The sequence below is a fragment of the Dufourea novaeangliae genome, unplaced genomic scaffold (genome assembly GCF_001272555.1).
Source record: "Dufourea novaeangliae isolate 0120121106 unplaced genomic scaffold, ASM127255v1 scaffold199, whole genome shotgun sequence".
In the NCBI taxonomy this organism is placed as follows: Eukaryota; Metazoa; Arthropoda; class Insecta; order Hymenoptera; family Halictidae; genus Dufourea; species Dufourea novaeangliae.
In genome coordinates, this window is record NW_015374073.1 from 988602 (window position 1) to 1016550 (window position 27949).

At 34.0% G+C, this 27949-nt stretch overlaps 3 protein-coding genes across 3 annotated transcripts; 1 reads left to right on the top strand and 2 right to left on the bottom strand.

Annotated features, from left to right (window-relative positions):
* The first annotated feature begins 308 nt into the window (after positions 1-308).
* LOC107190426 (anosmin-1) lies at positions 309-14501 on the top strand. The gene is made up of 8 exons (XM_015579224.1): positions 309-407; positions 2546-2740; positions 7687-7879; positions 8904-9212; positions 11593-11789; positions 12924-13068; positions 13176-13390; positions 14265-14501. The coding sequence occupies exons 1-8, from the start codon at positions 309-311 to the stop codon at positions 14499-14501; spliced, it is 1590 nt and encodes a 529-aa protein (XP_015434710.1).
* Positions 14502-17979: 3478 nt separating this feature from the next.
* On the bottom strand, positions 17980-21316 carry LOC107190427 (odorant receptor 85b-like). Its single transcript, XM_015579225.1, has 5 exons — positions 20628-21316; positions 18988-19087; positions 18807-18911; positions 18117-18272; positions 17980-18036 (listed from the first exon to the last, which is right to left on the bottom strand). Exons 1-5 carry the CDS (start codon positions 21314-21316, stop codon positions 17980-17982), a joined length of 1107 nt encoding a protein of 368 aa, XP_015434711.1.
* A 3167-nt stretch (positions 21317-24483) lies between these two features.
* LOC107190428 lies at positions 24484-27930 on the bottom strand. The gene is made up of 4 exons (XM_015579226.1): positions 27179-27930; positions 25395-25494; positions 25205-25309; positions 24484-24549 (listed from the first exon to the last, which is right to left on the bottom strand). Exons 1-4 carry the CDS (start codon positions 27928-27930, stop codon positions 24484-24486), a joined length of 1023 nt encoding a protein of 340 aa, XP_015434712.1.
* Positions 27931-27949: the final 19 nt, after the last annotated feature.

Consider the following 27949-nt stretch of genomic DNA (forward strand, 5'->3'; position numbering starts at 1 on the left):
CACTTAGAACGACGATTAAAATATTATAGCAATACATTTACTCCGATCTTTTCCAACTTTAATTACAATATGAAAGTGAAATAAAATGAAAAAAGAAAATAAATTTATATATTACAATGAAATAAATTTGTAAATTTTCCAAAATTAGTCATGGTTGTCGACCGATCGAAATAGATAGGCGTTTATCGTCAGCGATTCTAGTGTTAAAATATTTGCCTTTTTCGGATGTTTCTGCAGGTAGACCGTTAAAATTGCCCACTGTGCGCGCAGGCAGGACCCCTTCTGAACTTAATGATTCGATCATTGCGATGGGTAGCAGCCAGCAGGGTGGTGGAAACGAATGGCGTGGGTCGGAGGTAGTAGGAGAAGTGCCAGCGAACCAGGAGAGGATCGACCCGCGCAGAAAAGTAAGCTCGATCCCAGTTCGAACGGTTCGCCGCGATCGTTCCGTCTCCGATTTAGCCGGTTCCCGTGCAATTCAATCGCGCGAGAAATATCCGACGCTTCTTTTGGACACCGTAGGAATCACGTCTGGGTGGATACGCCACGCTTCCGGCGTTGCTGATTCCCGTTTCCTCTTCGTTTTCGAACACACGGAAGTCCTTTTGCCACCCCGCCCCACCCCAGATATGTCGCCGCTTGGTGGCCGTAGGCTGCACGCTGTCAAATCGCGCGTTCATCCTCCACGATCTGACATTCTGAAAAGTACGTACGGTAGTTAGCTGTTACGGGTCGTTGCATGTGAAATGTCGCTATTATTTATTGGTATATACGGTTACGCTTTTTCGTGAATAAATATTGTACACTGTAGTCGTCGTGTACATGTTACGTTAGAGATTGGTGTGTTACGTTTTGCGGACACTATTTGGTTTAACAGTACAACTACTTGACAGTATTTAGAATAATTTCAAACAGATGCTGATAATGTCTCTGTGTATTTTCCTACACTTGAAAGTTTTAAGTCAGGACGTCAAGAATGCAATAAGCAGAAAGGTAGTTTGACATTTAACCGTTTCAGTATCAAGAATTTAGGTTTTTTTGAATAATTACACGAACATACGTATATATTGCGTTGTGGAACGTAGATTAACATTACGTTAAGTGATAAAATTGTTTGGAATTGAAGAAAATATAAAATGTCTTTAGAAAAGCCGATATTTTATGTGCAACGATCTAACACATTATTCGAATTAGTTTAAAAATCGGAAAATTAAATGTAAACTGTTAATAGAACTTGTACGTTTATATCGGTAATTTATTTTTGGAATTTGTTCGTAACAACGATGAAACAGTATAAAGTGTATCCATGTGAATGGGCCTCAATTATTTTGTTCCATGCATACTTTGTGTTTAGTTAAGGTATATGAAAGACTATATATTAACATATAAAAGAGGTAAAATATCCTCTTTTAATACTGATAAATTCGTAATCGTTGCGATATAAGAAGCTTTGGGTGATTAGCGTACTTAGCGTATTTAAAAGAACAAAGAAAAAATAATATTGGAAATAATTAATTATTTCAATCTGTTTATTGTTTACATGTACCGATTTAAAGAAGTATTTTATTTTATGTCGGAGTACGAGTCCAATTAAAACAATGGATATGATATATTATTATAATACAAGCTGAAGACATTGAAATGTATAAAAAATATTAAATAATAGAATATTCAATATGGAGTGTCCATCGTTAATGATACATTTCTTTCTTGAAATTTCAAGATATAATCGTTAAACTAGTTGAGTTTAACCTTTGAAATTTATATTCATATTTGAACTCGACTATGGACAGTAAGATTATAATTCAACTGCTACAATTTTAACATGAATTCAAGGTAATTCACTAAAATCGAAATATACATTCGAGTTTATCTGTCGGAATTTGAGTATCGATTTGACTACGTAAGTACAACTCAAACTTGTGTCTGTACGGTGAAAATATAAATTGAAATTGAAACTAAACCTATCATTTATTCAGGGTAAAGAGATAAATAGGAAGAAATTAAAGGGTAACATAATAATAGAATAGAGTACTCTATCATTTTAAATAATACTTTAATAGTTATTTCGTATGTTTTTGTCTGGCGACCAAGGATATTATGGTAGCGTGTTGCGAATTGAGTAATCTTGTAATAAACCAACGGACCAATGTTTCGACTTGCACGCAGAAAATCTAACGCGAGGCAAGAACCGTGCCAGTAAAGTTTAGCGCATTAATCACGCGTATCGTTCGAGCACGCCGACCGAGTGCGTGATCCAGAACCGGGTCTATTGCTCGCCAGTGACATTTTCATCGATGAAAGAATAATTAATCTTCTACTTGGGTCGCATTAAATAAATATTACCCATATTCATATGTCATTACGTCATGCTGTAAAAAACAATTTTCAAGCGTGAACGATTCACGTAATGTAAACTTAATTAATTACCAAAGTGATATTTCTCGTTAACGAATCTCCACATAAAATAATTTATTTAATACAACGGTATTTTTGTTCAACCAGTTATATTTACAACCGATCATTGTGATTTAGAATCATGTAGCTCTCGGAACCTAAGAGTCTGAATTTCATTCACTTGTTCGGTTATTTAATCCCGCTGAATTCTTGTGTAGAATGGTGGCCTTGGTGGTTACTTTTGCCAGGATGTCTGGCATCCTGGACGAATTACATCGAAGAATATGACGCCATCAGAGTGGCCAGATGTGATGCCCGTTGCGGAAGAAATTATACGGATGAGGTAACTATACTCTAGATTATCATCGTAATAAACCATGTAGATCAATGGTCTTACAAATTATTATTCTGTAGTCCTACAAATTATTATTTTGTGGGAACGCGAGTGTCTTCTTGTTATCAATTTGTCCGATGTATATTATTATGTGTGGTCTGCGGACTAGATTTCCAATTGAATATTACCACTGAAATTTCAAATTGAATATGAATTCCTACTACCGAGTTTTAACCATCAATTCACTATTTCATTTTGAATTTACCCGCCAAAATTTACATGTTATTTTGAATTTGGCCCTTCGAATCTGAATTCGAATATTTTCGCCCATTCTGTTCAGTATTAAATTACAATGTACTTAAACGTATACTGTGTGCCATTTTTTCGTTCTCGTCACGCAATATACCACGAGATAACCTTTTCACTGATTTCGTAAGAAAGTAAGACGTCACTGTGCCACCCGGGTGTCGTGTGCAACGAAACGGAGCCCGGGGACCGTTTGCAAAATGTTCCAGGTTGTGCATGTCCTTGAAAACGCTATGCAAAATTTTGATCGTGTAGTGGTCAATTTTAAATATTGATGGGCAATTTGGCACTCGTTAACGTCGCCCGTATAAACTGGTTCTCCGATGGACACCAGGATCCCTGGAGTGCCTCGATGTCGTTTCAAGTCACAGAACCGAGCGTACCGGTGATTCACTCGAGTGGCGAGGTTTTGTGCACTTTCGTCCGACTTTGATTAATTATACGACTGTCCCTGAATTCGCGTTCACTTGAATCGTCCTCACGCTCGACAATTTACGAGGTTCGTCACGACAGTAAATGGAACTTCGAAAAATGTTAATTTGCCCACGCTCTTTCTCTCCTGCGATTTCGTGCAACCTGCATGGGATACATGGTCTATTCTGATCATGGAAACAAATGCTCCCCTACGTCTTTTTTTTTAGTTACTCACCACCTAATTCCATGTAACCAAAGTTTTCGATCTGAAATGAAACCACCCCATTTTTGTGATTTCATAAAGAAGACGATTTCACTTGCTTTAAGAATACGATGCTTTGAGTTTTCCCATGCCTGTTTCAAGCTACTTAAATAAGAAAATGGCGGGGTTTTTTGCGTGTCGATTGCAGTGAACGGATATATTGGTACCATCAACGTTTGCGCTCAAAAGGAATACAGTAGAACACCGATTATTCTCGAAAATCCATAACTTAGGACTAAGTTAGTAGATGTTACATAGGACAATATAAATTCGTAAAATCATTTCAAACTTCTAGCGTTAACTAAAAAGTTAAAAGCATATGGGGCTCCAAATATTTCGAATAATCTTGAAAAACGGTAATTTGTTATATATGACATTTTAACTAAGGAGGGCAGTATTGCATAGATAGAAGACCGTACACTTGAACCTAACCACCATTTCTTCAATTATATCATTATTTCTTCAACAAAAATAGACGCAACAATACGTCCACGATTTTATATCCTGGATTATCTTTACGTATTTCAAATCATTCTACTGTTGATTAACTCGTTGCATAATAAACTTTAAGCACACTTAAGAATAGATGGTCTATTCTCCCGTGCTGCTTTCAAACTAATTCTTTCATAAAACTTTCATGACACGTTCTTTGCTTCAATAATTAATATTTGGAATGTTCAGTGTCCTAATAATCAAAATTGGGATAATAACCGTTGTATTGATTGTATTTTTCGAAAAAGTAGTGATTAGACTGCGGATTTTGTTCATTTACCTATAGTCTGTACGACTCTGTGAAACACATAAAAGACAAAACTTTCAATCAGAAACAACGAGTATTCTATTTTATTCTTAATCCAACAGGATACTTAAAGTAAGAATAAATTCCTACTCTCGTTCTTGTCTGTATAAATTGCTTCATAAAATATCCTTTTGCGTTTATTTCATATCTCTTGCATTTATTTCGTAGAACACTGTAACCATTGAAGAATTAATAATTTGCTCCGATTTAACAAACTAGAAAGTCTACAGCCGTACTTCGTAGTGGTTTTTACCATATTAGGGACGTACGTTGATTGTTTGTTCGATAGAGTACGACCCAATTAATTTGTGTCGTAATTTTCCTAACAGCTATGCCGGGCTGAAATCTTCGTCCATTATATTATACATACATGACCCTATCATGCAAACAGGTTGTTAAAGTACAATATCGTAAAATTTCCGACTCGGATCTTAAAAGTCGAGCGGCGTGGCCGCGGCTTGAAATTACGTCGGCATTTACTGCGTGACTTCCCTTCTTTATGACAATTCATCACATGGCAAAAAATAATTGGCGTCGCTGGAATTCCTGGTACATTTATCATTTAATGAAGTTACCACGCTTTGAAAATGAAAAAAAATTGTTGAAAGGGGTAGAGGCTCCGTTAGATAATAGTTGCCACTCCCTCGGCAATTACATAACTTTATCAAACTTCTTCGATATTCTGACATTCTTAACGATTACTACCAACGTGGACTGTAATCGTCGACAAATATTTGACATGTATTAAACCGGGTCCAAACTATATACCGAAGTTATATAACTTGTTAAAAAGACCAAAAGAATATTATATGTATAACATTATGTTAAATAACATTTTTCGTGTTATATAGTCAGTTGTATGTTATCCATCAAGTGTCGGTAAATATCAAAGAAAATTAAAAAAACATTGTTATATAGCATGTTGCCAGTCGATCCATACCAATGTAAAAGCGGTTTTAAAACATTTGCTACCTTCCGTATGCAGATGCTTCATCATATACTACTTATAAAATATTTATAAACAATGCTTTGGAAGGAAGACTGCAAATTCCAAACATACGGAAGATAAAGTTTTCTTCGTCCTGGTTCGTCAATTTCAATACATTTTCAAAGAGTTATTACGCGTGACACGCTTCAGCGTACTTCAAAGCAATACATAATAGCAACTTATTGTCGATAAGTTGATCAGACTTTCATACTCTCGAAAGTGTTTCACGATGATAACTTCGAAAATTTGTAATGATGATTGCTTTACGGTAATTCACAGTTTAGTCATCAGCCTGTTCGTGACCAGGGACTTAAACTGGTATGATTTTGAAACCGGTATTATTCTATCAAAATTATACAGGAACCGATATGTTACCGCAAACCGAAATAAATACCGGTATTTTTTCGGTTTCTATAAGAGTAGGGCTTATATAGGGCGAAGGTACAACCGAAAACACCGGTGTACTACCGGTATTTTACGTTTCGGTAGAAGTCGTTGTTCGTAACGCTAGTGTGAGTCATATTAATTCATTCGCTACCATCCAGTCAGCCAAACTTGTGCAAAGCCAAATTTTGTCCACTGCCTGTTATAAAGTTATGGCTACAAGTTTGATGCAAGATTTGCTATAAACACCTTGCGTGTACATTGGCAGCAATATAGGCAGCAAATTCACAGCAAAATTTACAGCAAATTGGCTTGCGCAAACCTTGTTTGGGTTTTGCCTTCAATTTAACATAAGTAATGTTGCCGATTTGCTTTGCCGTTTTGTCAGCTAGCGTTACCTGCAAAACCTAAGTCAAATGCGAAAACAGATGGCTATGGTTTTCTAACAACTTTTGTTATTTATTGCTGGCAATTTGCTTTAAACTTGTACACAACTGGTTATCAGGGCAGCTAGTTCATGGGTCCTTTAATTTGATTTGTGATTTAATTCAATGTCGCCAACCGATTCCTAAGTTATCTCTGCATGGTAAAACTAAATATGTGCCCATAATGGATTAACATTAAATTTAAATTCCAATTTGATGTCCATTTTATGCATCACATACAAACATCATTTGCTGTGGTATTTCATTTAGGGACACCATTGATGTTACATTAAATAATTAACGCCTATTATTCCTAATTGTTGTTTTCGTTTTTGGCAAAATTTTGCCTTATACTATTTAGAATGGATAGAGGAAAGATATAATATAATGTTTTCATAAAACTGATATTTCAGATTATAATTCATGCTTGTAAATGAAATGCCCGAACACATTCGTCCAGCTACATATACAATAGGCAAACCTTATTTTATATTTCATAATATGTAAGTGTATTCTTGTAACTTTTATGAACGCTAGTGTCGAACTAATAGTAAACACTCCGCACAGTAGAACTGTTGTAACATCACCATAACAACAAACAAACAAAAATGTTTGTGCCTGAATTTATTTGTCTGATACTGTATATGTATACCACTTTTTAAGTTTTTTATTCGACTTAGACAGGATATAACAGAAAATGTGTTAATAGATTAATAGTAAAAGTGTCACATCTGAATGCAATTCTTACTTGTCAGGTTTCCTGAAGCGTTGTCTGCAGACTGACTCCTTGATCCAAACAATGCGTCCTTCTATACTCCTGAGCCCAACATTTGTATTGTCCTACATCAATAATGTGGGTGGATGGGACCGCTGACACGATACGATAATATGTTACATGAATTGAGTCATTGTTACAAATATACTTACACCAGTTAAAAAATGCTTCTTTTGACTAATTCATGAGAATATTGTACTGTACTGATATTATTATTAAAAATATAAAAAGCAGCTATCCAGGTGTAGTTAAAACTAGCTTTAACTGATTTTTATCAAAATTTGACTCGTACCACTTTCAAAAATAAGGGCGCATATGATAGTTGGTATGTACATACAGTTTTGATCCAATGTATTAATCACCGTAATATTGTACACGTCCGATAAATATCAGTGATTTTAAATCACCTAGACGCATATGCGTGTATTGCCGATACATAGTAAGAAACGGTACGCCCAGTTATTTAGCAACTGGACTAAATGAAATAAAAAATACTAGTAGAAAAGAAGAAATAAACAAATTATCGCGACACAACCTCGCTGTATTTCGTTTACTTTATTATTTGAATGTTATCTATTTTCTTATTATTTATTTTGTTTTAGTGTATGGAAACTTGCTTGGATTCTAATTATACGAAACCTGGTTACTGCCCCGACCAGGCGTCCATGTCACCGTTTGAAGCTGCTTGTTTAGTAGCCTGCGTCGACGATTCCCGCTGCCCGGATTTAGCCAAGTGCTGCAAACACGACTGCGGTGTCACTTGTATGCATCCTCTCGGTTTGGACAACAGAACTGGTATACACTCAATTATGTTATCAACATCTTCGTTAACCCTTTAACGCCCAGTGTTGCACCGGTGCAACTCTAATTTTAAAAGTGTGACAAATTCTGTCACACCGATTAATATTTGACTAGCGAGGATCCGTAACTTCACTGGCAGTAAAGTAGTAACTCGGTGTGTTCGTGTAGAAAATTCAAGTATTCCCTCCCGAAAAAAAAAAATAAAAAATACAGACGAATAGGTGGGTTTAATATCGATATTTTTGATTTTGAAACAACAAGGTACAATATATACCGGGTTTTCAAAAAGTCATTCAATATTTATAGGGTATATAGGACACACTGTACTAATTAAAAAAGCTTCAGTAAGCATAGGTCGAAAGGTCAATCGTTTCTAAGGTATAAATATTTTTGTATGTTAGCATCATGATTGACTTACTGGCTTCTATCATCGCATGCAATGTTTACCTCAGTGTTTATAAACCGCGTTCTGAGTGTCTTTATTCAATTTCCATACATACAGTGGGTAACCGAAGTATTCGCGCATCCTTTAAAACAGAACTTTTTTAAAATTGGTCAAAGTGACAGAAATTCTTTTGTGAAGTTAGGAAAATTGGTTTACTAAATTATGTGCAAAAAAATTTGAAAAAGTTGCGATTGGTCGGAATCGCGAAGAAAAATAATAAAGGTCGCTTTTTACAAGTATTGTACCGATATTTTCGGTAGTATCTTCGCCCTATATAACCCTATATAAGCCCTACCCTCATAGAAATCGAAAAAATACCGGTACTTTTTTCGGTTTTCAGTAATATATCGGTTTCCGTATAGCTTTGATGGCATAATACCGGTATCAAAATTATACCGGGTTCAGACCCTGGTTAAAACGAAACCGTGTTGTATAAATACCGTGTTATTCGAGGGTTTCCTCAATTCTCTAAAAATATTAGAGTGAAATCGTGTTATGGGAATGCCAGGTTATACGGGGGTGGTCTGTATATTAAAATAGTAGTTCTTTTTTTAACAACCTTATGTTTCACAGACTTGCCGGCCATTCCTGAACGCCTGCAAATCAGACAACAAAAGAGTAATTTCGTTGTGCTGACTTGGCGAGATTCTAAAGAACCCGGCGAAGACGTGAGATATTTGGTGGAAGAACGACATTTACTAGGTCCAAGATACTTGGAATCCAGATTAAGTTCTTGGACAGTCCGACATGTTTCGACGAAATCGCACGCGGCACTTCATGGTCGACTGAAAACTGGACATTGGTATCAATTTCGTGTGGCAGCCATTAACGGGAATGGTTCCCGAGGATATTCTCAACCCTCCAGGCCCTTCAAAACAAAAGGTAAAACTATACGATAATTTTTGCGATGCGTATTCTCAGCTATATGCGTTAAACTCTGAAATTCGGATACCTATGCTCCTTCCCTCGGTTCTGTGATCTTATAGTAGATATACGACGTTTCATTGCATGATGAAAAGAAAAAGTGAATGAAGGAAGTCCCGCCGTATTGGTTTGGAATTGCTCCGAATATACACCTCCGTGCATAAGTAGACTGGGAATGTTTATGTATTTATAGTATCCCTTAACTTGGAAAATGCTATAAAATAAAGGTTTTAATAAAGTTGAACACTATATATGTATTATTACTAACATAATTAATCCTCTGATACAGAATTCGAAATTCTGCTCCGTTTTAATTTTTAGATATTAGTATTTCAAATTGGGAATTTGCATACACTTCCGCAGTCTATTCATAAGTAATAGGAGAATAAAATTGCTGGTTTTAAAAAATTCTGAAAAATTCGAGAGGTCTGTCCAAAATTTGAATCTGAATCATTCTATATCATTTACTACTTATATGGAACTAAATAACAGATACAATACATAGACCAATAAGACAAATGGTAAAATTAGTTAAAGCAGTTATTGAGAATTACGGTGGATATAATAGGCGAGAAGAAAATTGTATTTTATTATACATAATTGATGAAATTTTTATTGTAACATTGAATGTATGAATTCTTCAAACTCCAAATATCCAAATTAGATAATAATTGTTAATGGTTTTAACAATTTTCTAATGATTTTTCAAGTTTACTTACTTTTCCGTAAGTGGCTTAATACTCTTGGACGAGGATGTACGGAGACCTTAGAACATGACTGTAGTATCAAATAGAACATTGTAGTACGCTAATTGCCATTTAACATATTAACTACCAAACCAATATTCATAAAAATTCCCATGATATATGTATACTGATATTTTCCGTTGCACACTTTAATTTAACTTTATCGAATCTGATAAGCACCACAAACATTCGTATCATTTATCATTTCAAGCTAGACATTAAACTTTTTTCTCTGGAATGACAGTTATGCCGTCTTTATGCGTCAATAAAATTGTGGAACTCTGGAATTTTATTGTGGTATATACTGCTAAGAGCGTAAAACTGAATAAGCGGAGCTGAAAAACGTTGTTTATGTAGAGCACTGCACCGTTTCGGAAAAATACTTGCTTCGATAAAATAACCGAGCTAACACACGTTCAAATATTCCAGCTATTGCAGGCATCATGCAGTAGAACATTTTTATACGTACAGTAACGGACAAAGAAGTTACCATACTTTTGATTTATTTTATATTTATTATTTTTTAACCACAACTTAAAACTTTAGTACATGTTTAATATACATATATTCTGTTAGAGAATTAAAAGCTGTATGGGTCACTTAAGCCAAGCGGATCACTTTTGTACACGATCTCTGGGATTTTACACAATTTGAAATATTTTATACTTCATGTGAAAGTAGAGGGGGTTCAAGTCATCATTTTGCTGGTTTCGAAATTGTTTAAAAAATGCAAACCCTCAAAATTGGCAATTTTCACCGATTTTTACGAAAATTGCAATCACAAACGAAGTTTTATCCGAGTAACTATTAAAGATAAGAACCTGATTCTTTCCTTTTAATCGTAAACGACTGTTATTTGTAACTAATTTTTTGTTTTGTATGTAAAATTATTTTTGTAAACAGATTTTGGACATTTAATGTCTTAACTTCTTAAAATATTCTTTATAAAAATTTCCCTTTCTGCTTTAAACTACACCCAATGTTGAGTAGGATACACACTATAATAAGAACACGCACACAAGCAAGAGTATTCGACCAGATAAAAATTTTTTGAGAAATGATGTTAGGAAAAGAAATTTTCTATGCAAACTAGTCAAAATGTGCAATAAACTTGGTTTACAGGCGATTACTTTCGACGTATTACTAAAGGATCATTTGTTTAATTAAAAAATATGACTGCTTCCAAATTTTTGAACGGTATTGTGTATTGCACCATCTATCAAAGGCAACTAGTCACTTCTATTTCTAATTTAATTTTCGCGTCCTTTTGTCAATTTACCTTCATTTCTTCTTACTTTAGCCGTATTCATTACGCTCCCCACAATAGCTACATACATTTTTTTTCACTCCAATTATTCATTATTTACCGTGTACTTACTGGTCCCTGTGTTTCTCTTTTATCGTGGTCTGGTGATACACAAGGGAGCCTCGTATGACAATAAATTATCGTTATTAGTACTTCGAAGTCGACAAAGAAGTTCACGATGCACTAAGAATACAGTAACCTACCGATATGTAGAGCCTTATACTCCATTTCAGTTTAAACTTTCTTCGTCATCGATTTTCAAAAAAAGAAACTTTGTTGTTTTTAGAGCCCCGAAGTCCCAAAGAACCGCAGAACTTAACGTTATCCGGCGCGCGTCTAATAGGTGGAAAATTGCGTGTCACGCTCAGATGGGTGAAACCAGCCTCAGATGTGCCAATTACCTTCTATAAAGTATTTTGGAGCCGTCTCGTTCATGGTCCGACCAACAATTCCATTCTTGTTTATCACAGAACTATACTGAAAGTAAGTTTTCAGCGACGCATGGTCGTGTTACACCAACGAATTTACTAAAACATTTCATTCTTTGGTCTTCGAACAACAATAAAGAAAATTAAATCAGCCTACGAGCACACGGTTCAATCATAATTAGATTCAAATGTAAATATTGCATTGACCAAAAAGTTCGTACGGTTTTGGCAACCATTGTTTTCAGCCGCTTTAACTCTTGTCTGAGCAACCAAAATATTCACGGTTATTGACCAATCGGAATATCCTTATTCTGACAGATTAGGTAAACATAAATAATTTTACTTTCATACTTTTCCGAAACTCTTTATTTTCCCTTCCTATAATCTACCAAGTGCTGTTTTAGACGAACATAAAAAATTGTGAAATGAAATTTAGAAATGGGTACCTGGATACCCGGTTGTCTACACAAGGATTAAGACACAAGTAAGTTTATTTCAAATCTTGAAAGCACATGGTTATTTGATAGCTAACATCTAACCGTACATTTTAATCAAAAACTTTTAAGATTGAGTTTGTTTTATAATCTCGGGATAATTTTAAAGATGGACATCGAAAAGGAACATTTTCTGTATATTTTGCTGTTTTATTTGAAAAAACGAATAAACGTGTCGCCGACCTGTAAAAAGTTATGCAAGCTGCAAGGATAGAATGCCATCGAAGAATGCGTGTACCAGATGTGGTTTGCGAAATTTCATTCCGAGGATTTTTCGCTCCAAGAAGCACCACTCTCTGCCCGACCGCAGGAGATTTACGACGAAACGAAATATTTAATCGACATTAATTCTCGTTACAAAACGCAGGAAATCGCACGAAGTTTCCAAGTATCAAAATCAAGCGTAGAAAACCATTTGCATCAATTTGGCTATATCAATCAACTTAAAAACCGTACAAACTTCTTGCCCACCCCATACAATAATTGAACTATGAATTTACATGTGAATTTCTTAACATCCAATATAATATTTACATTATTCAATTTGAAATCTATTATCCGTTGAACGTTAAAATCGAAAGTTGCACTTGAAATTGGGAATTCAATTGGAATCTAATTGTTCGAAGTCCGAATTTGAATTCAACCAATACAGTCTTTATTTTCATTTTCTTTCAGTCTTTTGTTTTGATTTTCAGGATAAGAACTGTTACGAGCTAAAGACTTTGGAACCGGACTGTCAGTACTTCCTTCAGGTGCAGGCAGTCGCGTTGTACGGAGGTCGGCGGTTGGTGTCTAGAAAAGCTTCGAAAGTCTTCAACAGCACGGACTACATGGTATACGGTAAGACAGTAAGAAACTCGTGGCAATTATTCCCAAATCTACTGGTATACATCTCTACCGAGCTTAATAATCAGGATAACAAACGAAGAAGTGCCCTTTCATTGAAGCCGACCGAGAGAGACGTTCTCGCAGGTGCGAGCCGTATCAAGCCAGCCTTCAATTGCGACGTATGACTTGTCAATGCGGAGAGATCAGGGCACGGTTGGTTTGGCCATCACACCATGAAGTGAAAGCGTACAACGTTTCTTGGAGAGAGGAGTCCTGTCCATCATCTCATGAAAAACACCTCCAACAGAAGCAGACCTTCTGGAAAGTGACGCAGGTATTATTATTACGTCGTTCCGAATGAAATATTGCTTTTATTAATTGGCATTCTTGATTACACTTTTATGAATGAAAATTGATAAGAATAGTCACCATTTGCACGTTAAGGCAGAAATTGGTCTGTAAATTTTACAAGATACTAATTGTTTTAACAGTTAAACTACTTAGAAGTACTTAAAATAAATTAAAACACCTTCTGGAAAGTGACGCAGGTATTATTATTACCTATGGTTTTTAGACAACTTTTGTCATTTATTGTTGGCAATTTTCTTGAAACTTGTACACAACTGGTTATCAGGGCAGATGTTAAATTAGTTTTGAAAAAATAATTGTTGTACGTTGCAGGACTCAACCTACTAAGAACTGAGATTAGTATCACTCGCCCGGAAAATTTCAGTATCTTCCAGAAAAATGGTGTCAAAGTTTGTCATAAACAACTCTGAAAATAGAAAAAATAACTTTCTTTTATACTTTTGTTTACTTTTCAAGTTTTGCTCGGTACATATAAATAAAATAACTGATGAAAAAAGAAATCCTCAACATTGGGTTTTTGTTCACCTCGACCGAAGTGTCCACGCCGTTGATTGGGTAACCTTTCATCTTATGCACAAGCAGACTGGGGAACTGGACTTGCATGTCTCAGAACATAGACTTGGGCCCCGTGTTAATGTTTTTGTTCTTTTTCCAGTCATTTTATTTACATGTAACCAAAAAGCCTAAAAAAATCAACGAAAATTATAAAAAGAAAGTTATTTATATGCATTTTCAGAGCTGCTTATGACAAACTTCTCAAAAGAAATCTAACATCTGGGTAACTTCTCTTGTGAGATGTATTCTTCAGAAAATATATTCAATTATTCTATTGCTTTCAGACACCGCATCTCGACATACGGCACCTACGAAAGGAGTGCATGTACAGTGTTAACGTTCGTAATATTTTCGACGGCGAGAACAACAAGGAGCACGGCGTTAGTATCGAGTTTTTCGCTACCGGATGTCAGAATGAATCAGATCGGAATGACAAAAAGCATTCACGCGGGAAAACAATGCAATGCAAAACTAAATCACCGAGAAAGAAACGACAGTATCCCGAATTCTTTGTGATATAACATACACTTTCTTTAAATGTACTTTAATGATGATCACGAGATGCGACAAATAGAGGCCATATTTTTATATGCACTTTACTTTTAATATAATTTACCTGTGTATGACGAAGACTCGATACAAAAATAAGAAGGAATTTAACATACGCTATTTGTTTATTACGAGAACGATAATTTAAGGAACAAAAAATTAAATAAGGTGAAAATACATTGGACGCACGTGATATGGTAGAAAAATACTCGTTCAAGTGATCATAAATTTTTCTGTTTGTGACAGCTTAGATTGGTTAGCAATTCTAGTTCAAAGTACAATTACTTGTCCAGTCTTTCTTAAAACATATAACTGAAAATTATAGAAAGGATATATATTAATTTCATTTTCATTGAGATTTGCATTAAATGCTTCAGCCTTAATGAGATGTGTTCATTGGTTTTACAATATGTATGAATCGCTAATTTTGAACCTAACAATAGTATATTTTTTGCAGGCTAAGTTTTCTTATGGATAAAATTCAAAAATAACGGTTCTCAGTTTACTGAATAATAGAGATAAACGGAATTCTTTTTTTTGGGTGGTATGTGATTGTGGATAGTTCTGTTTAAATTGAAATTCTAAGGATTAAATTCGATTTCCAAAGTAAATCTCAAATTTCAAGTGTAAATGGACTTCTTTTGCTTTCGAAATAAGCGATTCATATGTCACAGTGCAGAGAGGACATTATTCACGTTTTCATAATTCTCATTGATTAAACTTATTATTCGCTTAAAAGATACAAAAAAAAAGATTGATTAGATTTAATAAGATTATATTAAGTATTGAATAATCGAATGTAGGGCCTTTTATATAGAAGGTACACTTAGGTTTAAGCTAGACAAGTTAAACTATATTATATTAAAGTTAGACAAGTACCTTTAAGATAAACTTACTTGTCAAATAAAGAATCTTTTTATGAATGATTGAACTTACTTGTTGCCTGATCACGGAAATTTTTCAGTAAGAATCATCTCGTAATACGTCATGTCGTAAGTGTAGGAAGGGTAATACTTCTTAGAGGTAATATTTTTTAAACCCTAATTCCGTAGATTTTACAAGGATCATTACATCGAAGTTATGTAAAATAATTATAAACATTAAAATAATATTTCATCGAAATAATATACTACTCCTTTTATCAATATAAATTTTCATTAAATGGAAGAAATATTTTTGTTACTCGAAATTGTGTACTTATTTCGTACATTTAGTTCTGCTGAAACATAGGTAGTTGTAGATTTCTTGTACTTCGTTTTAAATTTCATTCCGTAATAAATTAAATTACACAATGATTAAATAAATTAAACATTGTAACTAATAATTATTTTATCTAGTGAGAGAATTATTCCAGAATGCAATATATTTTTAGAGTCGATCTAACGAAACAATTTTTCTAAAATCGAAGTTTACTTTCCTAGATGTGCAGAATTTTTTTTAATTGTTTATTTGTTTATACGATAAGGAATGTACAGAGTGAATCACGAGAAGTAGAACAACTGAATATCTCTGCTAGAATTAAATATAGGAGGAAATATCATCACAAAGTGTTAATGTTTCCGTTAATCGAACCCAAGTATCTGACAATGAGTCCAAGGTCATTTCAAGGTCATAGCATCCGTAAAGCATCGTGAACTATTTTAAATATCTTTGAAGATAGGGTGAAACAGAAAATCTGTTTGTATTGCCATATTTGCCCGTTTGAACCGTACAGATTTCTTCTTTGATATTTTCTCCTATCTTCAGTTTTAATAGAGATACTTTGATGTTCTGTTTTTCGTGATTCACCCTGAATAAGCAGATAGTCTTACAGCTCATCCCCTTTTTATTTTACCTTCTGATGGAAACACGACAGAAAATTGACGGAATGATGGAGCAAGCTCATTTTCTTACCTAAGATAGTACTAGAAATGATGTACAAACTCTTCATCACGAAACCACCGTACGAAGCTGTCGGGCTTACGATCATCCGATGATGCGTGTCTGATGCGATCAAGATAAGCATATTATTGGTATACGTAACGCGAATCTAATTGGTTAACCCCGAGATTACACGGGACCTTATTGCACAGGATTCCGTTTGTGGTATGAGTATAGTTCCTCATATAGAGTATACATATACAGGGTGTTTGCGAAATACTGGTACAACCCGAAATGATATGATTCTACATACAAAAATAAGTCGAAAATGTAGAATAACATTTTCTTGTACGATCCTTTATTTCCAAGATAATCTATTTTTAAGAATCACTAACGCGTATGTAATGTATGTATTCATAGTGACAATAAGTAGAAACAAAATGCAATGAACAGACGTAGTAGCTAAGTCCTATTCACTAGTATTCAGTTGCACGTTGCACGCGTATCCAACAAATTTTCAAATTTATTTCTCTCGAAAACGAAGCATCATATGAAAATATGTTATTCTACATTTTTTACTTATTTTTGCATGTTGAATCGCATCCTTTCAAGTTGAACTACCGTGGCAGAAACACCCTGTACATACGCGGTGTCCCATCTAAGACCGTCAAAACCGAAGATCTAAATATCTTCTTTAATTTTAATGATATAGGAAATGTTTCAAACACAGTTTAAATGGTTTCAATAGGAAAGTATCGCACATGGAACATTTTTTTTATCACTTCATTAACATTTTTTTAGGTCGGCGGTACTTTGTGCCAGACAGCATGTACTTTTTTTTATTGCATCATGTAGCACATGTTAAAGTGCATTCAAATATGTCTAACTTATGATCTTGAAGTGAACTTAAACATTGAAAAAATAATGAAATTTTTTTTTATTCGATTTTAGTCGTAACCCTTATCCGAGCAGTCTATTTATGTACGGTCGAGAGACAGTCGGAAACCAATGGAATATATGAGTATATCGTACGATTTGAATAAAGATTATACTTTGTTTTTAGGATAAATTTGTAAGAATACTCTCAACTCTTTGATAACTTATTTATATAGGGTATAATTAGAATTAAATGAGTTATATGTACGTACAAAATGTATTGGTGTCAGTCTATTAGACTCACCCTGACCGAATAAGGGTTAATCCAATAAACTATTAATAGAGGATGTAGACTTCTGTTTAATTTTAGCTTTTATAAATCAGGGCATAATAGTGTGAATGTGACTAATTGTGAATAAGAAATGTTAAGCGCAGTTAGTTAGCAACTAAAATAAACAAAATCTAACTTAAATCAGCCACCGCCACACAATTACGTTTCCTTTATTAATATTTTTCACTTGAAGTAAAAATTGTGTCGCCTCTATACATATAATTGTAATGTCAGTCTTAGTGTTAAGAAAGCTGAAATTCACGAAAATTACACTGTTTTCTTTTACTTTCTTTTTTATTTCATTATCAAACTACTTATACTATACCGTCTAAATTGTTCTGCTAAAGAAATGGAATTACTACATACTGTTTTGCTAGTACATTTTAACTTTGCCTGGATTTTAAAAATAACAGGCATACCGAGTACGCTTGATTTAAAATCTAAAACATTCAATATATTATATATAGAGGATTTATTATATATATATAGAGAGAAAAACATACATTTAAAAAGGCCTCACCGACATAAAAGATGGTAAAGTCAAGTTTATATTCCGAATCCGCGATAATTTGCAGCCTAATTTATCAGTCATAGTCATCATCATAATCGTACGCTGCAATGAGACATCACGGAGGTACCACTTTCCATGAAATACATCGTCCATCATCGTTGTACTCTAATTTAATAAATTATTAGTTAAAACCATAAACCATGATAAAAGATAAATCCCGTCACAGCATTGCCACGTGCCTTTGTACAGGACAAGAGAATCGCGATTCAACATTCAACCCACAAAATCAAACTTTTACAATTCTTACTTGATTTTTACGGTATTAAATGAAAAAAAGGAAGGATTATACACCAACTGCAGTTGTTATCCATTTCAAGGAACGGCAAATTAATACTGTGATGCATTTGGATGTATAATTGATTTTATATTCAGGTTGTGAAAAAATATGATGCTTCGTAAAAATTATATATTTTAACCACTCTTTTTACAATATTTATTTCAATTTTCAGTAATTTCGTAATGCCTTGTAACATTGACTGTATATTCGATAAGTGTTCTAATACTTATGAACGAGAGTGTACATCACTATGGTTGTTGTGACAGGGTTTTATCACCAAACAGTGTATATTTTGGATGTATATTTTATGGATTACAATACGTTAGCGGCTCCTACGTTAAAATTAGGGATTAAAACTTTACCGACTCCAGTAATTGTTGAATACAGAAACAGAACATGTATAGTTGTATCAGTGCACCAATTGTGTATGAAACAACACACATTGTCACATATGGTCCTTCGTTGTTCTGGAATAATAAGCAGTGGTAATAAGAGTAAACGACTGGAATCAACGGAATATTGGCGTTACATCGTGGTATATACCATTACGAGCATAAGAGTTAAAAAGCAGAAGCGAAATACGTTGTTTATGTAGAGTAGCGCGACATTTGGAGTAAATACATTCTTCAATATGTTTGATATCCTGTAACACATGCACATGTTTTAAAGTTTTCGCAGGTATCATTTGGTAGAAAATTTTGTACACATCAGAATAACGTTAACTTTTGCAGGGAATTCTGGATTTGCAGCAAATTTAATACATATCGATCGTTCCGCTTTAAATGTAATCCGCATCATAAGAAAATTATATGAAAATCGATCTCTTGTATTATATAAGTGTACCAATAAGTAATTCACTATATTTTGCCAGATTCAGTACTTATTTGGAATGAAGAAAAGAGTGGAAAGATGTTTTACGTTTACACTTATTATCAGTTTACTTATTGGACCATTACTACTAGGATTACTTATTGGTACACTATATGTATAATACATATACTTTACTTGATGATTGTGCTACGAATTTAAAAAAAAGAGAAGTGGCTTTCTTTTGGGCAGTTTATCTTCAAGGTAACAAACACTGTTATAGATAAAAAGGTTGATATTATTATGCATTTTTGTGTTTTATACGTATAAAATATGTCCCTAAAATATTAACCTGCAATTTGAAGAAAAAATGTTCCAGTTATTTTTACTGCACTGTGCACGAAATTCGAATTCAGCGCGAAAACCTTACTGAAATTCGAATTCAGCGCGAAGATTTATTGAATTAAAATACTGTAAGCATAAAACTCTGTGTGTCCGATAGTCACTCATTGCAATGAAAGTTCTGACACGTCATAATAATCTGTGATAAGCAAGGAAACAAGTGAGATATTTCACCACTATAAGGTAAGATGGCGGAGATAAAATTTTAGCGAAACGTAACAGTAAAAAACACATTGAATATGTGCAGAGCGTCAGCTACCCAAACATTTGTTCATAAAATTGTAAATTCCAGTAATTTTCATATTCCACTCTAAACTTAGTCTGCCTTACTATAGTAAAATTTTCGAAATTGAAAAAACGGTCTTAATCTCAGAAAATATTCCACATTCCATCCACGCTTATATCAATGTATCAGACGTTTGAATGTTTCAAAGATCCGAAAAGTGATGATACTTGGAACATTTCAACTAGGTGTTGAAGTAGGACAATTAACCAATTTTCTAAACTCCATTGATTTCCATTCCTTACTTCAAGGCGTGCTTATACTGATTCCTTAATAAAGTATTCCACTTAAATCAACATCGATCAAACTATAAAATCTTCAGAATAGGTTGAAATCGATGAAACAAGGATTACTTTTGCAATAACTAGGAACAATTTAAAAATCCCGTCCATTATACGCCAAGGAAATCTAAAAACATTTATCTAGGTGTTCTAGTAGTTGAAACTTCAAAAGTGTTCGATATACCTTCGGTTTCAACACGTCAATAAACTTTCATGTTATGTAAGAGAATGCTTATTTCAACCAGTAATCACCAACTGTAAGTGATCGAAATAGAGTTAGCAACCATATAGATTGCTAGTGATTATAAAAAACGTTTCCTATATTGATGGTTTTAAACAAAATGATAATCCAATATCGATTCATGTTACTTATATCATGAAAAGAAACAATATTTCGAATCCATACTTACCGAAGTACTATTTTATGATGTTGAACCAAACCTCCCAATTCCTGTCTGATTATATCCTCATCTCCAGGAACAGGATATCTAGCTAGTGCTGATGTAAATTTCATATTCAAGTACTTGTACTGAGCAGTCATCAGAAGGATTATATGCATGGTGTAAATGTCCACACTAGCTTTTCGAACTGTGGTGTACATGCAGCCGACAATTTGAAAAGCAATGCCTCCAATGAAAATGCCAGTCGAGAATGGTTCTCTCGATACACCCATTGGTATCTGATAATCCTCATAGTAGAACTGATTTCGGTGAAATATTTCCATCAGTGGTAGAAACGTCCAGACGATCACTGCACCAACACTGGCAATTACATAAATTTTCATCGGTTTCTCGAATGGCGTCACTAACCGCGTGGTGGCAATCCTGATCGTCTTATCGTCTATGTCAAAAAGACAGTTCAACGTTTCGATCAATCTTCTGAGTGATTTTTTCTGGTTATGCAAATACACGACCAAGAGAATAGATTCGAACGACACCATCGTGTACACCGTACTGTCTTTCAACATTTTATCGTTCGGTACGTGTACCATGCCGTACAGAGTGGCAGAAAGACATGCAAGCACAATCGTCCATACAAATAACACGTAAAATTTCATAATTCCTGGCGTTCTGATTTTCTCGCTCGTCGTAGGCAGCATATTCGCAGAAAATACGTTGACACAGACGTTCAGATAATTAAATTTTTGAAAATGCGTATTCATGTTGGTACGTTCCTTCACGAACTTTTACCAACTCGATGATTTTTTACTCAGAAAGGTCACAGACACCACATTTTTAATAACAGTCATCTAATAGAATTTATCCGATGAAATTGACCCTACAAATTTTAATTTAGTGATCAATTTGAATTGTAACTTCACTGTTGATACTTTTTATTTTAGATTTAATTGCGAATTAAAACGTATTTCCATCTTTTACGATCTATGAATTATAGTATTATCCAGTTCCTATCTCTCCCTATGTCTGCTTACTATTTGACGTTTCATCCAGTCATTCCCACTTTCCAGTATTATTCTCCATATCAATATTATCACGAATGGAAGACAATAAAACTTTTCGTTTTCACTTATGCCGATTAAAGAGTTAATAAAAATACTGCCCGTTTTATTTGCCACTATTCATCTTGCTCTTCCTTTGGCATTTAGATGTGGAACCTGGATATTGTATCGCTGACCGCAGACATCCGACCACTACAACTTATCATTCCATCCACGATCCCCGTCCCTTTATTAGTTCACCTGCATTTCCCCCAACAACCGTCGTATTTTGTTATATTCAGAGTACGCGCAAAGACTACTGAAGTTGTTTCACCCCAATTATCGATCATTTGTCGTGCAATTACTGGTCGCTATGTTGCTCTCTAATCATGACTTTGCGATACACAAAGCGACCTCATATGAGAATAAATTATCGTTATTGGTTCTCGAACGTCCGCCAAGAAATACATGATGTATCCAAAGAAAAGTAATCTACCGATAAATAATCATTTATGAAAAGAACAAATCATTCTGCATTCTGTTTGAGTTTAAACTTTCTTTCTTGTCGATAGAAAACAGAAGTAATTTGTTACTTTTAGAGCGCCCAAGTACCGAAGCACCTCAGAACTTAACTTTGTCCAGCCTCAGTTTAATACGTAGAAAACTGCATGTTAGAAAAAAAGTATTTTGGTGCGGTGTCGTTCATAACGCCGTTCCACAATTTCAATTTGAGCTACTGTAATAAAAGTGAGTTTTCTGTGACGCGTCTGTCAGTAACAATTTGTCAGTAACAACATTGCGTTCTTCAGTCTCCTAACACTATCAAGAAAATTTCGTAATCGTTCGTACACATATCTAGTAACAATTGAATTCGAGTCCAAACGTAATCGTTGAAACATGAATTTTCAGTTAATGTGTGACTAAAGGTGTTTATTTTTCAGTTAAAATTTATCTGTGGCTTTTGGAATTTGACTTCCACTTGATCATTAAGCCTTTGCGAACGGGACCGTTTGATACATAAATGTCAGGTGATTCAATTTACATTACCAATCTTTCGATTACTTATAAAAAAAGTATTTTCACTGACATTAACTGGAATTTGTGGTGTGTTTTTCATTTTTTTTTTTAAATATTCAATACAATGTTTACTTTTACCCTCATCATTCCGATAAATTATGTGTAGACTGCGGATTTTATGCATTTATAGCCTATAAGACTCTGTGAAATACAATAAAAAACAAAACTTTCATCAGATCCAACGAGTTTTCTATTTTATTCTGAATCCAATAAGACATTTAAGAGGGAAAATAAATTTCTACGATTGTTCCTGTCTTTATAAATTACTTTAAAAACTTTGATTTTGCATAAAAATCCGCAGTTTAATTATGTGTAACAGATCTTTGTGCCATTCCAGGATAACTAAAAAACTGATCGACTGATCAATTTCACGTGAAGCCCATTCAATTCGTAATACATTTCTCCAAAGATTATACCGTTAATTTTTATTTTATTTCTGATTTATAATATTTTTTTAAACAGTGTAAACATAACTTATCCACTGAAGAAACTTAATTTTTTTTTAAATCACATAACTTTTCTAATTTTTCATATTTTTCATTCCCAATAGGCATAATCCCAGACAAAACTATCTAACTTTAAGTAAATTTCTTAGCCTCTGTAGTCTGGTGACTGTAACGAATGCTACAGCAATGGTTACATCGTCGAAAAGACCACAAGACTTGCATAATATTTTATAATTTATATATATATATATATCGTTTATTCTTATTTTATCAGTAGTTTCCTTTAAAAAATTCGCAAAAATCACTTACTTTTAGAGCTGTTACACGAATATCCCTCCTTAAAAATGGTACATCTCCCACTATCAAGTCAACAACTCGTTTACCTGTATTTTTTCCATCAATAATGGAAGAATTGCGATTGGCTTTAGAAAAACATTCAAATCATAGACATCAAATCGAAACAGTCTATAATCTAGTTTACTTATACTCGTATTTCTGCACCATTTCTTGACAGTAAATACAGTCCATTATAGTTTATTTTATTTCATCAATTACACGCACAAAGTTAGTTCGGCGGATGAAGTACTGAAGCGTTGAAGCAATCACGTCGAAGACTGCGACGCAACAAAATATATATATATATATATATATATATATATCAAACTTGCCTGGTTTTTAAGAATAACAGGCATACTGAATACGCTTGATTTATAATCTAAAACATTCAACATATTATATAGAAAGAATTCAATTAAGTAATGTGTATATAGAGGAAATTATACATATTTAATAAGATCTCACCGACATAAAGGATGGTATTGTCAAATCTAAAGTCCGATACCGTGATAATTTACAGTCTAATTTAGTAGCCAAAATCATCAATGCGATTGAACGCTGTACTGGGACGTCATACAGGTACCACTTTTGATGAAACACGTCGTCCATCATCGTTGTACTCTAATTTAATAAATTACAAGTTGAAATATTAAAAACATTACTGAATTTCTAAGTAGAATAGTAGCCACAGATTGTACGCATTGTAAACCTCAATAATACACATCAATGTAAACTCAATGATACTGTTACTATAATATAATAAAATCTCTAGTACAGCTTAATCTTAGCTAAGCACTTTATCGGGCCATTCATTTACGTTAAAAGTGGACCCCGTCACAACAACAATGGCGGCATACTTCATCATGTGATTAAGCTTCAATTGGTCTATTTTGTTGTGAACAGCAATAAGCCTAGCCATAAAGCCCCTCTTTAATAGTACACCTTTATTCTTGCAAGTGAAGCGCTATACTAAATCTCAAAGTCTTCAAATAGCACCTTTTGCTGAAAATCTTTTTCTTTGGGACTATCTTCGACCTGTCGAGTCATTTTTTTGATTTCTTAATTTGTCAGGTTTTTTTATTCACTAATAAAAAAGCAAATTTTTACGTAAAATGTCACTTTTCTTTAAAATAGCGTGATTATGTCAATTTTTGAAAATGTTAAAATCGGCCTTCGACGGGTCACAACGAATACAACAAAGTTTAATAAAATTCCATTCATTTTCAAGTCGGATCACTATGGGCATCTGAATCACGCAGACAGTACAGATCTTTGATCTGCGCGTGTGTGCAGGAATTACTAGTTTATATACAACTTCGACAATCTGTTAAATAATCTATATCGTCTCCCTTTTAAGAAAAAATGAATCCAGTAGTTTTTCTGGAATAAATTCTTAAAAATCGTTCTTTTTAACGATGCCAAAGGTATGTACCCCTATATGGCAACACGATCAAGCGAAATTTTAAAGTCTATACTCTGTGCCAAATCAATGTGCCTTTCTTCAGAAATTATTTTTGAAAGAAGAATTATTCCCTATTCAAATTACGTATCTTGTTCTAAGAAGTTCTAATGTGAATACAAATGAACTATATATATTCTTTTAACATACGAAGCGATCTAACGATTTATAACATTATTAGAACGAACTTCGTAGCAGCATCTAGGGCATAGAGTAATTACGAAAACTTACCGTCTCCACTAATTGTTGAACACAAAAGCAGAACATGTATAGCTGCATCAGTGCACCAATTGTGTAGATTATAACCAAGCATGCCACAAGCGATTCTTCGGAGGCCTGGAATAATAAATAAATATAAGTAGATATAACATAAGTGGACGACCAAAATCGCGGAACTCTAGAATTCTATCGTGCTATATACCGTTGCAATCATAAAACTTAAAAAGCAGAGACGAAAAACGTTGGTTACGTAGAGCAATGTGACGTTTAGGGAAAATACTTGTTTCAATAAAGCAGTCATCCTGTAACACACATACAAGTATTTCAGCCTTTGCAGACATCATGCAGCAGAAAATGTTGAATGCACATATGTAAAAATGATCAATTTTACAGGGGATTAAATATGAACTGCATACATATTGATTTGGTGTTCACTTTTGAATCTAAAAGTTCAATAATCCAACTTATTTTATAAAATATAGTTTTTGAGTATTTCACAGATCAGGCCTCTTTTGCTGTAGATACAAAATTTCTATGTTGCTATGTCAGAGCAAAAGTCACATGAACTTGTTTTAGCGGAATCGATTGATGACGTGAACAAATGATTGACCACTGTATTGCATATGCACGATACGAAAAATTTCATTGAAAGGTAATAAATATGAGGCACATGAATATGAATAAATAGAAGAGTACTTATACAAGAGATATTTCACCACCATGATACAAAATGGACCACACACATCACTGGATCAGACCAACAATGTTCCAAAGACACGAGAAGAGACGGTACTTGAATCATTTCAACTATGTAAGCGCTTAAATTTCCGAAGTTCTAACAGCTAGTTGAAATTTTCATTCGCTGCTCTAAGACGTTATTATACTAAGTCCTCAGTAAAGTGTTCCAGTTTCATCAAAATCGATTGAACTACAAAATCTGCAAAACCCGTTGGAAACGTAAGGACTTGGATTATTTCCGCAAGAACTCGGAACAGTTTCAAATTTCCGTCCAATCCAAGTCGAGAAAGTCTAAAACCTTTCAGCTGAATGTTTTAGTAGTTGAAAATTTGTAAATGTTCGCTGCGCTTTCCTCTTCAGCGTGTCAATCAAACTTCGTATCGATCACAGAATTCTCAGTTCAAGTAGAAGCCACTAACAAATGAGTTTCAGTAACCCGAAAATTCCGATTTCTTTTTAAACTTTACAAGTTTATAGATGAGTTCCATTGAATTATCAGGCAATTCCCTGTTTTACCTACTTATTGATTCTTCAGGGTGAAAATGGTAACGTGTATTTTCCTAGTTTCCCATATATCTTGAAAACTATGGTAAATTTTAAATGTTACAATGAATGTTTAATGGATTTTTATACTGTATAAAACTGTATAATGAAATTGTTAACTTTTTTTTGTTTCAGTAAATATATAAATCAACAAATTTTTAATAATTTTATTCCACAGTTTTATAGAGTATGAAAAGCTATTAAATTTTCTTCACAACAATTTTTATCAATAATCTAGTTTTTAAAATATGCAAGAAAATAGGAAAACACACGTTAACCTTTAACATTCGTGCACTGCTCGATTAATTTTTAATTATATTTTTTATTACAAAAATTTTCACACCAATAGCTCATATACATTATAATCTAGCGATCGGCAAATATATTTCCTTAATTCCATTTTTATTCTAACCCGATTTAATTCAAAGAATAGTAATGCACAAATTTATTGAACAGTGCACAACGGTGAAAAGGTGTTTCTATCCTGCAGAACCCAAAAATATCAAAAAATGAAATTTGCTTAATATATCCATTAAGATCCACTAACAACCTGCAAATTTAAAAAAAAAATTGGAATTTTGTGGTTATCAAAGTTCCCTTGTCAGTGGTCGATATAGAGCAACAATGTTATTTGATTTATAATGAAATATTCAACTCGTGTTGCTTATATGATCAAAAGAATCCACAATTTAATTTCATACTTACCGAAGTACGATTCTATGATGTCGAATCAAACCTCCCAGTTCCCGTCTGAATTGATTCTCATTTCCAGGAACAGGATCGCTAGCAAGTGCAGATGTAAATTTCTTATTCAAATACTTGTACTGAGCAGTCATCAAAAGGATTATATGCATACTGTACAAATCAAGGCTAAGTTTTCGTATGAGGCTATACACGGCGCCAAAAAATTGAAAAACACTACCGGCGACAAAAATTTGGGTCGAAAATGGTTCCTTCGACACAGCCATCGGCAGTTGATAATCCTCATAGTAGAACTGATTTCGGTGAAATGCTTCCATGACTGGTATCGGCATCCAAAAGATAAGTGCACTTATAGAGAATATAATGTATGTTTTCATTGCTTTCTGCAGTATCATCACTGTCTTAGTGGTAACAGTTCTGAGTATTTCGTCGGGTATGGTAAGAACACTGTTCAGCGTTCTAATCAATTGTCTGAGCACTTTCTTATTATTATAGAAGTGAAGCATCAAGAACAAGTTTTCAAACATAACCACCATGTTTATCGCACCACCCTTCAATACTTTATCTTTTGGCACTTTTAATAAACCGTAGAGTATAGTGATGAAGTATATCATAGAGAACGTCCAAACCACTAACACGTACAGTTTCAAAACGGTAGGCATTTTAGTTTTCTCGCCTGTCATCGGTAGCATGTTCGCCGATACTATATTTCCAAGAATATTCAAATTATTCAACTTTTGAAAATTCATACTCATGTTCGGTATTCCCTTTCGT

Coding starts and splice junctions, on each gene's coding strand:
- LOC107190426 (XM_015579224.1), top strand. CDS start 309: ATGGGTAGCAGCCAGCAGGGTGGTGGAAACGAATGGCGTGGGTCGGAG. Junction 408..2,545: donor GGATCGACCCGCGCAGAAAA/GTAAGCTCGATC, acceptor AGAATCATGTAG/CTCTCGGAACCTAAGAGTCT. Junction 13,391..14,264: donor CCTTCTGGAAAGTGACGCAG/GTATTATTATTA, acceptor TATTGCTTTCAG/ACACCGCATCTCGACATACG.
- LOC107190427 (XM_015579225.1), bottom strand. CDS start 21,316: ATGCTGCCTACGACGAGCGAGAAAATCAGAACGCCAGGAATTATGAAA. Junction 18,912..18,987: donor TAACTCTTATGCTCGTAATG/GTATATACCACG, acceptor TTATTATTCCAG/AACAACGAAGGACCATATGT. Junction 18,273..18,806: donor TTCAACAATTACTGGAGTCG/GTAAAGTTTTAA, acceptor TTATTAAATTAG/AGTACAACGATGATGGACGA.
- LOC107190428 (XM_015579226.1), bottom strand. CDS start 27,930: ATGAGTATGAATTTTCAAAAGTTGAATAATTTGAATATTCTTGGAAAT. Junction 25,495..27,178: donor CATCATAGAATCGTACTTCG/GTAAGTATGAAA, acceptor TGTGTGTTACAG/GATGACTGCTTTATTGAAAC. Junction 25,310..25,394: donor TAAGTTTTATGATTGCAACG/GTATATAGCACG, acceptor TTATTATTCCAG/GCCTCCGAAGAATCGCTTGT.